Source organism: Fukomys damarensis, unplaced genomic scaffold, assembly GCF_012274545.1.
Source record: "Fukomys damarensis isolate Sample0158 unplaced genomic scaffold, DMR_v1.0_HiC HiC_scaffold_12, whole genome shotgun sequence".
NCBI lineage: Eukaryota > Metazoa > Chordata > Mammalia > Rodentia > Bathyergidae > Fukomys > Fukomys damarensis.
This window is the reverse complement of record NW_022900924.1, coordinates 18401397-18412649: the sequence shown is the minus strand read 5'-3', so window position 1 is coordinate 18412649 and position 11253 is coordinate 18401397. Positions and strand designations below refer to the sequence as shown.

Sequence of the window (11253 nt, the reverse complement as noted above, 5' to 3'; positions counted from 1 at the left end):
AAAAAAAAAAAAAAAAAAAAAAAAAAAAAAAAAAATTAAGATGTACCTAACTGCTTTACAGCAATAAATGCATATCTTTGCTGATGCTTATTCGCCAAGTCACACTGGCACTGCATTATGTGGTGTGTGCAGGATTCTGTTGGACTGGCTATGATAGGCACAGAATGCAAAGTTAGCGCAGTACTTCATTCTTTCCTAAAGAGCATTCTATGTTACTACATACTCCATACTGAAGCACCATGCAGTAGACTCAAGGAAAGTATCTTTAAGGCTCAGGCAGGAGCATTACACATTGAGACCTGCATGGTCTCAAACGTGATCCTTCTGCCTCATTCTCCCAAAGTACTGGGATTATAGGCCATAGGCCATCACACCTGGCTAAAAGTTTAAAATCATATAAGTATTCATTTTTAGCTATCCTGCTTCTGATTGGACACGCCTGCTTTAAAGTATTCAATAAGGCCCTTTTTGTTTATTTTGTTGTTTCGGATAAGGTCTCACCTTGTGCTTCCATCTGCATTTGAACTTAAATTTCACCGAGGCTAGCCCACTCCTGCCTCAGCCTCCCAAGTGCTGAGGTTGTAGGTGTGCACCACCATACCACTTTAAATGGGATCATACATTGAGATAGGATGCAGTAAACATTGTGACATGTCATTGCCTTACCTTGGCCTAGAAATTATCAAATTATGAGGTTACATTTGTAGATTGACTTCTTTTGAAAACCTCTTATCCTTTCTGTAAACAAGGGAGAGTATGCCTGTCTTGACTGTATAACTAACAAATGTTGTTTAAAATTGGAGCGCAACTATATGTAACCATATTTCTGCACTTCAATTTCAGGCGGCATCGTAGTAGAAGCAGGGAACGGAAGAAGTCTCGATCCAGGAGTAGAGACCGGAAGAAATCACGATCCAGAAGCAGAGATAGGAAAAAGTCACGATCCAGAAGCAGGGACAGAAAACGTCGGATCAGATCTCGTTCCCGCTCAAGATCAAGACACAGGCATAGAACTAAAAGCAGGAGTAGAACAAGGAGTAGAAGTCGGTAGGTCCTCATTATCACAAAGGCCTTACAAGATGTGTTTTTCTTGTGTTGATCCATAAATATGAAAGTTGTGATTCAAGGTTTTATTTATAGATTGAGAGATTATTATTCATTCATTCATGCATGCATGCATTCAAAGCCTGCTGAGCGCTGGGATTACAGGCATGTGCCACCATGCCCAGCTTGAGAGATTATTTTAGTCAATCAATCTTGTCATTAAAATCAAGTCCAGTTAAAATCAAGTCCAGCCGGGTATGGTGGCACACGCCTGTAATCCCAGCACTTGGGAGGTTAAGGCAGGAGGATTGCTGTGAGTTCGAGACCAGCCTGAGCTACATAGTGAGACCCTGTCTCAAAAAAGGGTATGGTATGGCTATAGAGCAGTAGGGGCAAACATATTGCACTTGTGTTGTTTTTCTTTTAAGACAACAGACAATGTATAAATTGTTGGGGGGGTGTTTTTTTTAAACCTCAGTGTTTAGGTTTAATTGCAATGTTGGCACTTTGCAATGAATTAGTGGGTTTTAACTTGAAATTTGGCACGTGTCTCAAAAAGGTTTGCCATCACTGCTGTAGAGTCTGTGGGCATCACTGAGTGGTAAAACAAATGCTTCATGTCACCCAGCAACATTAAAAACTAAACAGCTGCCTTCATATTCTGGTATGAGCAGTGAATCTGTGACACAATATGAATAAGCACATAAAATTTCAGTTTTTGCTGGGTGTGGTAGCACACACCTAGAATCCCAGATATTCAGGAAGCTGAGCTATGCCAGACTGGGCACATCATTGAAATGTCTCAAAATAAAATTTGCAAAAAACAGCACTCTGAGCTGGGTTTGGTGGCACATACCTGTGAGCCCAACACTGGGGTGGGGGGCTGAGGGCAGAATCACAAGTTCAAGGCCAGCACTGTGGAGGTTGTGAGACATGAGAATTGTGAGCTTGAGGCCAGCTTGGGCTCAAAGGAAAAGAAGAGAAAGAATGGGGATACTTACTTAAATGCTTCCTGAGCTCAGTATCTCAAAGCCTAGGGAGTGGGGGATCAGTTATTTTGAACACACTGAATTCACTACTAATTTCATCATCACATAACCTAACATTTAAGCTTGGTGTGGTGGTGCATTCCTGAAACACCAGTACTCTGGGAAGCTGAAGCAGGGGCATCACAAATTCAGTAAATCTGGGCAGATTAGATCCTGTTTTGTTGTGGGTTTTTTGAGTCAAGGTTTTACTGAGTAGTCCAGGCTGGATTCCAACTCAGAGCATCTCCTGCTTCAGCCTCTCTCCCAAGTGCTGGGTTTATAAATATGTGCCACCACACACTAACCTCTTGTTTTGTTTTTTTTTTGTTTGTTTGTTTTGTTTTGTTTTTAAAAACCAGGGATTGAACTCAGGTCCTTGCGCTTGTAAGGCAGGCCACCGAACCGCTGAGCTAAAATCCCTGGCCCCAACCTGTCCTGATTGGGATAAAATCAATAACTTGCTATTGGGAAGTACAATTTATATAGCACAGGAGGAAAGTTAATTGGTAATGTCAGTAGGCAAAAATGTATATTGAAATAAGAACAGATTAGGGCTGGGGATTTAATTTAACTCAGTAGGGCTGCCTGCCTCCCAAGCACAAGGACCTGAGTTTGATCCCTGGTACTAAAAAAAAAAAAACAACAAACCTACACCCAAGTTTTTTGATTTCTCACTTTTGAACTTTGAAATGAGCATCCATTTGTTTGTTTATTCTGTAGTGCACTAATTTGTAATACATTTCTGAGATTTGGATCTTAGATGGGAGTGACTCCTAATTTTTTCATTATTTTGGGAGTAGTTCAGTTAACTCATTTCCAGCTTCCAAGTTTTACTAATATCTCTTTAATCAGTGACTTATCTTTCATTTTGTCGGTTGTCTCATTTTAGTGTTTTTGTTGGTTGTTTTGTTTTTTGTTTGTTTGGTTTTGGTTTTTTAGAGACTGGAACTCACCATGTAGCTCAGGCTGGTTTCGAACTCACAGCGATCCTCCTGCCTCAGCCTCCCGAGTGCTGGAATTACAGGCGTGCATCACCACGCCCGGCTCATTTTAGTGGTTATTGACTATATTTGCCAATGGATTTTAAAAAGCTAATTTTAATTGCTGACTTAAATGTAGCACATTATTCCCTGTGGTGTAATACTGCAAAATGAAGTAAGGGCTTGTCTTTTTTTTTTCCCCCTTTCTTTTGGTACCAGAGATCAGACTCAGGACCTTGCACTTGCAAGGCAGGCACGGTGCCACTGAGTTAAATCCCCATCTCTTTGTTCAAAATATTTCAGTACAGTGAGATATGTGATGCATTTTCTTACAGAGATAGAAAAAAGAGAATTGAAAAACCAAGAAGATTCAGCAGAAGTTTAAGCCGGACCCCCAGTCCACCTCCCTTCAGAGGCAGAAACACGGCGATGGATGCTCAAGAAGCTTTGGCTAGGAGGTGCGTTTCTTTGTTTTTAGTTCTTTTTTTCCTTTTCAACTTGTGTGAAACAAATTAACGATTTTAAGTGAGAAGATAATTCAGATAAATCTATCCATAGGTACTGTGGCGTCTCTGATATGGAACTGTATAAGTGATTTTTTAAAATTCTTCTTTTAGACATTTATTTATGCAACCAGGAAGATTGGGATATCCAGAACGGTTCCTGGATTTCCCTTCATGATTAATTGTTTTCTGTGAAGAAATTTTAGATCTTGGACTTTTTTTTTTTTTTTTTTTTTTTTAATATTAAGAAAACAAATACCTGAAACATTTGAGTCCTGTCAGTTTTTTGGGGTGTTTGTTTTGTTTACAGTGGCAAATAATAAATATACCTCATTGCTAATTTTATTATCTTCCAACACAGAAGTACATTGTGGTTCTCTTTTTTTTTTTTTTTTTGGTACCGGGGATCAAACTCAGGTCCTTGTGCTTGCAAGGCAGGCGCCAGAACCCCTGAGCTAAATCCCTGGCTGTAATTCTTAAATTTTATACTATTTCAAAGGTGTGTAGTTGTGGAGCCACAAACAGCAGGGCTGTCTTGACTGAAATCTCCAAAATGCTTCAAAGAACAGCCTCAGAAGAGGCAAGAAATACAAGTTTAAACACTCATTTACAGATTTCCACATATAAGTAAATTTATATATTCTTTGGATTTTGGGGTTTTTTTCCTTTTTTTTTTTTTTTCCTTTACGAAATTGAGTTTGTATCTTTTTTCCATTATAAAAATACAGTTGTCACAATGTAACCTGATGTGCTGCTGCCCTGTGAACCCAGCCTGGCAGAAACTCCAGCTGAACAGCAGCAGCAAAGGTGTGAGCTCGCCCCTTCTTCATTCCATTCACCTGTGTGAATGGTCTTAGTTCCAAACCTGCAGTGGCCATTTCAGTGTGACCAGGAGTTCATGTTTTCTTTCTGAAACTGAAACACACTGAATACACAAATGGAGTGATATGCTGCAAAATCTGAGCTAATTAATAATGAATTGTCCATTAATTCTGACAAGTATTTTTAAGACTTAGAAAGTTTACTTGTATATTGTTGGTTTTTATTTTTGGATTTTATTAAAGTGAAATTTACTACCTAAAACCTTTTGACTGAGACTAGTAATCTTTGAGGTATGTTAGTTTTATATAGTTTTACAATTTTTATATGAAATCTAATTTTTAAATTATGAAATTATTCATAGGCTATCTCGAAATTTGAAAGGGAGGTCTTTTGTTAATAAGAAACTTGAATCCTTAGACTTTTGTTTGGCTTTTGTTCCTTTTTTTTTTTTTTTTTTTTTTTTTTTTTTTTTTAAGTTTTATGATCTGTGGACCTACATTTTATGATTTGCCCTAATCAAAAAATCTAATCTTGGGATAAAATCAAGTTTGTACTGCTTTTCTTTCCATTGTGCTAAGTTAAAAATGAGTGAGATTATAGATTATTAAATATTTTCTGTGGAGGTGCTAGCAATTCTTCATAATAATACCAACTTACTATATTTTATTAGCCATGTGCCACTAAATAAAAACAGCCTTGCCAGACGTGGTGGCACATGCCTGTAATCCCAGCACTCCAGAGGCTTAAGCAAGATCACCAGAATTTGAGGTTAGCCTGAGCTACATAGCAAGACCCTGTCTCAGAAAAACAAAACAATCTTTTCCCAGGCCAGGGATTTAGCTCAGCAATTTCACCGCCTTCCTTGCAAGCACAAGGACCCGAGTTGATCCCCGGTACCCCCCCAAAAAAAACCTTTTCCCTGGTCCTTACCTGTTTAACCACATTAAAGAGGGTGGTGTGACCCATGCATATCATCCTAGTATTTGGGGAGGCTAAGGCAGGAGGATTAGTTTCCCCAAATGGGCCACTTAGTGAAACCCTTGACTCAAAATGTAGAAAGGGCTGAGGATACAGCTCAGCAGAAGGTCTTGGGTTTAATCTCCAGTGCCGGGGGGTGGAGCATGTTATAATTCATAAATTAGGGTATTGTTATGAAGAAAAGCTTCTCTTTCAGGACTGGATTATGAAGATGTTTATTCTCAGAAAATAAACTTGACATATTTAGTATGCCTATTCAAATTTTGTATTTTATTACAAGTCCTTTTGCTAAAATTCTTGAGCTACCAGATACAGTTTCCATATACAGATTACTCCTTCCCCCCATTTTATTAGATTATACAGAAACAGAGTTTGCCAGGCAAGGTGGTGTTTACCTGTGATCCCAGCACTTAGGAGGCTGAGTCAGGAGAACATCTTCAGGTTCAGGGCCAGCCTGGGTTATTTAATGAGTTAAAGGCCAGTCTAAAATACATACATACTAAGACCCTGTCTCAAAGGGGAAAAAAAAGTGGAAGAATTTGTTTATGGTTTTTTAATTTGTATTAACTTAGACATAATGTCCATTTAAATATAAAATTTATTTTGTAATGTATTGATAGACTTTTTCATCCTCTTGAAATTCTTCTCCCAGGAGCACTTAGGTAATCTTATGCACAGCCTTTTTTTTCCCCCCTCTTCTCGTTACCCAGAACCTTGCACTTGCAAAGCAGGTACAGTGCCACTGAGCTAAATCCCCAGCCCTCTCTAAATATATTTTTTACAAAATTTAATTTTATCTTTTTAGTCAGTGGTGCTGCTGAAAAGTTTTTAGTTTTTGATACTGGGGATTGAACTGAGAACTTTGTGCTTGTGGGGCAGGTGGTGGCACTGCTGAGCTAAATTCTAGGCCCAAGGTTTTAAGTTTTTTACCACTTTCTGTAGGACCTACATTTTGAAAACAGTGTTCTGGGAAACAGTGTAGCTCTGTGTTAATGCCCTTGCCTACTGTCTATGAGGCCCTAGATTGAGTCCACAGAGATTCACATAGTCTTACAGCACAACCCAGTAGTCCCAGCTAAGGCCGGGAGTTCAGGCAGACTTAGCCTGGGCAGTACAGTACAGCACAAGTCATCTTGTTGCAAGTAATAAATGAATAAAAAATAAAAACTGTATTGAGCAGCTGGAGATCTTGCTCAGTGGTTCTGCCACCTGCCTCAAGTGCGAGGGACCAAGTTCGATCCACCCCCCAAATAAAAGCTGTATTGAAATATTTAACTGATAACTAATTTTAAGAATAGAAGAGTAGGGTTGGAGATTTATGTCAGTGGTGCTGCTACCTGCCTCACAAGTGCAAGGTCCTGAGTTCGATCTCCGATACCCCAAAAAAAAGTTAATGTTAAACATCAAGTTAAAATTTAATGTCAAGTTTTTTTATATTTTAAAAGTACTGGTTTTATATCTAGTGTTTCATATTTGTTTAAATTGTGTTTGACAGATTGGAAAGAGCAAAGAAATTACAAGAGCAGCGAGAAAAGGAAATGGTTGAAAAACAAAAACAACAAGAAATGGCTGCAGGTAATTTTTATTATGGATGTGTGGCATTCTTTAGAAATTTTGAAAAGTCATGTGATTTCTACCACCCATCAAGTACACTGTAAACGTTTTTAGTGTTTTCCTACCTCATAAACTTTTATGCACTTTTTTGGGGTGGGGGTTGAGACACCATCTCACTATGTAGTTGAGACTGCCCTGGAACTCACTATGTAGCCCAGCCTGGTCTAGAATCACACCAGTCCTCCCGCCTCAGCCTCCTGAGTGCTGGGATTACAGACATGAGTCACCAAGCCCAGCTAGCATTTTGGTTTTTGAGGGTTTTTGCTTTTGTTTCTTTTGTTTTTTGTCTGTGCTGGGGATCAAAGCTTGCATTCACTATGTAGCCCAGGCTCACCTTGAACTAGTTGTAATCCCTGTCTCAGCCTCAATTGTTGAGCTTATAGATGTCCACCACAACACCCAGCTATTTCTATAAAAGGGTTTTAAGGCTGAATTTTGAGCTGACGAAAATGGGTGATTAGAAGAACTTCTAGCGTTTGGCCCATGCATCTGCTATGGTTGCATAAAATCTACCTCGTATTTCTGGGAGTTCATTATTTATTTCAGATGAGCTATTTGAAGTCAGTTCATAAAACGTAAACACCCTTACAAATTATTTTTAATTATAATTACGCCTATAAATACTATAGTTCACATCTGTTGAAATCATAACCTTACTATTCGCAAAATTTTTTCTTCCACAGGGAAGTAAATGTTTTACTGGTGATCTTATGGATTAAATTTCCTTATATTTTCTGAAAATAACTGTCTTTTTGCAGATTGGAAGGTTCTTTTATATAATGTATTGATACAAAGTAGAAAATGTATGTCTTTTAAAACCCATACTTATATCCTCTAAAGCAGCTGCAGCCACTGGAGGTTCTGTTCTCAATGTTGCTGCCCTGTTGGCATCAGGAACACAAGTGACACACCAGATAGCTATGGCAGCAAAATGTTGCTCCTGTTGGCATCAGGAACACAAGTGACACCTCAGATAGCTATGGCAGCTCAGATGGCAGCTCTGCAAGCCAAAGCATTGGCAGAGACCGGAATAGCTGTGCCAAGCTACTACAACCCAGCAGCTGTGAACCCCATGAAATTTGCTGAACAAGAGAAGAAAAGGAAAATGCTTTGGCAAGGCAAGAAAGAAGGGGTGAGTTATTTTTATTCTCTTTTCATTTATCCCTACGTTAGCAGTTGCATGAACAAATTAAGCTTGCCTTTCTTTTGAGAACTTGTGTGAAATTTTTTAGTTTTTCATAGTTGTTTATAACAAAATAAATCAAAGTTTTTATGAAAACTAGTATTACTGCATTAACTTTATAAACAAAAAAACTCCTTGGTATAAGGTATCTCCTTAATCTAAAGCTATCTTATTAGGTAATTGCAATTGCTTATACTTTTCACTCCATAATGTATACCTTGAAATAATTAGAAAATCCTCTAAGAGAATGCCATAAACGTTTTTTTTTACTTATGGAGAAAGTTAATGTCCTGATAATAACGACTGTGTTTTGTACATTTTTAAAATTTAGTGTTTCTTAACAGGACAAATCCCAATCTGCTGAAATATGGGAAAAATTGAATTTTGGAAACAAGGACCAAAACGTCAAATTTAGGAAGTTAATGGGTATTAAGGTGAGTTATAATTTGAATTAAGATTTGTATTAGCAGCTGGGGCTGTAACTCAGTGGCACCGCCCCTACCTGGCCAACACAAGGTCCTGAGTTCAGTCGCCATTACCACACACATTCACAAAAAAGATTTATATTTACTTCTGTTTTCATGATGAATTAGTTCTCAATGATTTTGGGGCTTGTGGGTTTTTTGAGGATCAAATGAACAGGTACTCTGCGTCTGGGCTATGTTCACAGCCTCTTTATTTTGTTTTGTTTTTGTATTTTGAGACAAGGTCTCACTAAGTTGCCTAGATGGGGCTTGAACTTGGGTCTTTCCTGCCTCAGACTCCCAAAATGCTGGGATTACAACTGTGGACCATCAGGCCCAGCTAAATTTTTTAGTTTGAAGTAACATATTGGTTATTACTGAGTTGGCATGCTTGCTTTAGTCAATAAAAATTAATTTTGGGGGTAGTGGTTTTTTTCACACAAGGTCTCCCTGTGTATAATCCAGGCTAGCCTCAAACTTCTCTATCAGTCCTGATCATATAAAGTTTGAAGGAAGCTGAAAATTTTTAAGTTGTAGAAAGTTGGATTCTATAAAGACTGAGGGTGTTGCTTGGTGGTAGAGCATTTACCTAGCATCTGAGAGGCCTTGGGTTAAATTCCTCATACTGCAAACAAAAAGAAGAAAGACTAACGAGATCCACAAGTGCTCTGACTGGTTATTACCACAGGTAAGGAAGAAACCATAATATATCTGCATTTATTATTAGCCATTGCTAATTGTACTGTTCTTCCCTCAGATGACTATAGAATTCTTACATCTGGTCTCTGCTTGGATCTGACCTTTTCCTTTTAGTACTTTTTCAAAAATAACCACGCATTCCTATTCCTGAAACACCCCTAATTTCTACCTTTAAATCCTTTGTTTTTTTGTTTTGTTTTGTGTGTGGTTTTTTTGGTTTTGTTTTTTGCTGTTGTTGTTTTTCCTCTCTCAATACCAGAGATTAAACTCGGGACCTTGGCGCTTGTGCATCCGGTGAGACACCACTGAGCTAAATCCCCAGCCCTCTGTCTTCTAATGTATCTGCTTTGTGTGTTCTTTACCTCCCCCACACATGTGAACTTGAAGTAAATTTTTTTTACATTCTCTTAGTCCATACCTAGAAAGAATGTATTGTCTTGCACTATGTCCCACTTGTGGTTAATGGGTGGAAGCCAAGTAATTTGAGGTCAGATACTTAGAACAGAAAACCACTTTTCTCCTCTGAATTCATTATAATATCTTTTATCTGATATTTAGAGTGAAGACGAAGCTGGATGTAGCTCAGTTGATGAAGAAAGTTATAAGACATTGAAGCAACAAGAAGAAGTATTTAGAAATCTAGATGCTCAATATGAAATGGCAAGATCACAAACCCATACTCAAAGAGGAATGGGTCTGGGCTTCACATCTTCAATGCGAGGAATGGATGCAGTTTGAAAAAGATCACACTTTTAAAGTTTGGGACTTCATAGACTTCTTGTTCAGATGTCAGGTCCTTGTTCACCAAACAGCTAGCATTCTAGCTTGCATGGGTGTTGCATTGACTTTAATTTATTGAAAAATACAATTTTTTGTAAATATCAGATCAGTGATACTGGTGTTAGTGTTGTAATCAGGTTAAACCCACTTCCATTAAACTTGACAGGACTATAGAAGGACAATATTTTTTAGTTAATGAATTCTACTTTTCAAATATATTAAAGCTTCAGGTGGGATAAAATCTCATACATGAATCTTTTCGTGTCTGCTGTCTTGTGTACTTTTGTACTTAACCTTGTACAGTTATTTTCATCTCTTGAAACATGAAAGAAATGTTATGTAGATGTTCTTTAGAAGATCTGGCCATTTGCTACATAATCCAGCACAAATAAGCTGGGTGGTAATGATAATAAAAATGGTTTTCTCAAAACTTGTTAAATTAAGTTACCTGGTATTCTTATTTGAATTCGTTTAATAATTTTTGTAGCAATTGCTATTAGAAAACACTGGTTAGAAATTGGGTTTTTTTCCACCACCCTAAGATGAGTTAACTATTCTATAGGTAACAACATGGTGAGCAGAAATGTAAAACGGGGTTTAGCGGAGCAAACATTTATTAAAGAATACTGGTTTCCTACCCTAAAGGACAGAATTGGTGTATAGTATTTGTTAAATACTCCATGTGATTTAGGAACTAGATTAATGCATTAAAGGATGTAAGCACTTACTTTAATAAAGTGCCTTATAACAAGTCCTTTGCCCTTTGCTCATCATTATCCCTTTGAAGTCTGCAGTGTAAACTCATACATTAGAGAATAGGTCTCGTCACTAATGAAGTCGGCATGAGGGAAGAACTACAAAACTTGATTTACTTTTATTACAGCAAAGTTGGGTTTTAACTTTTTTGGTTTTCACTAATAATTCATAATGAGCACAATACAGAGGAAAGAATAGGAATAAAACCGTGTCTGTTTTGGGGATGGGTACCAGGGATCAAACTCTGGACCTTGCACTTGGAAACAGACAGCAGCCCTGCTGAGTTAAATCTCCAGCCCTAACAGTGTTTTTGTGTTTTGGTGCAAGGACTCGAACCCAGTGTCTTTTCTGCATGACAACACTGCCACAAGCTACACACACACATACCCATAACTGGGAGAT

General features: G+C 38.0%; 1 protein-coding gene across 3 annotated transcripts in view; it reads left to right on the top strand.

Annotated features, from left to right (window-relative positions):
* Rsrc2 (arginine and serine rich coiled-coil 2) overlaps nucleotides 1-10538 on the top strand; it is a 20787-nt gene extending 10249 nt beyond the window's left edge. For 2 of the 3 annotated variants that reach the window (XM_010604355.2, XM_010604357.2), the window contains exons 5-11: nucleotides 844-1047; nucleotides 3388-3510; nucleotides 6851-6930; nucleotides 7810-7863; nucleotides 7923-8101; nucleotides 8497-8586; nucleotides 9874-10538. In XM_010604355.2, the coding sequence (XP_010602657.1) occupies nucleotides 844-1047; nucleotides 3388-3510; nucleotides 6851-6930; nucleotides 7810-7863; nucleotides 7923-8101; nucleotides 8497-8586; nucleotides 9874-10053 (910 nt within the window). In that variant the 3' untranslated portion in view covers nucleotides 10054-10538. The remainder of the gene's footprint in view (nucleotides 1-843; nucleotides 1048-3387; nucleotides 3511-6850; nucleotides 6931-7809; nucleotides 7864-7922; nucleotides 8102-8496; nucleotides 8587-9873) is intronic. The other variant, XM_010604356.2, reaches the window with a different exon arrangement.
* The last annotated feature ends 715 nt before the right edge of the window (nucleotides 10539-11253 follow it).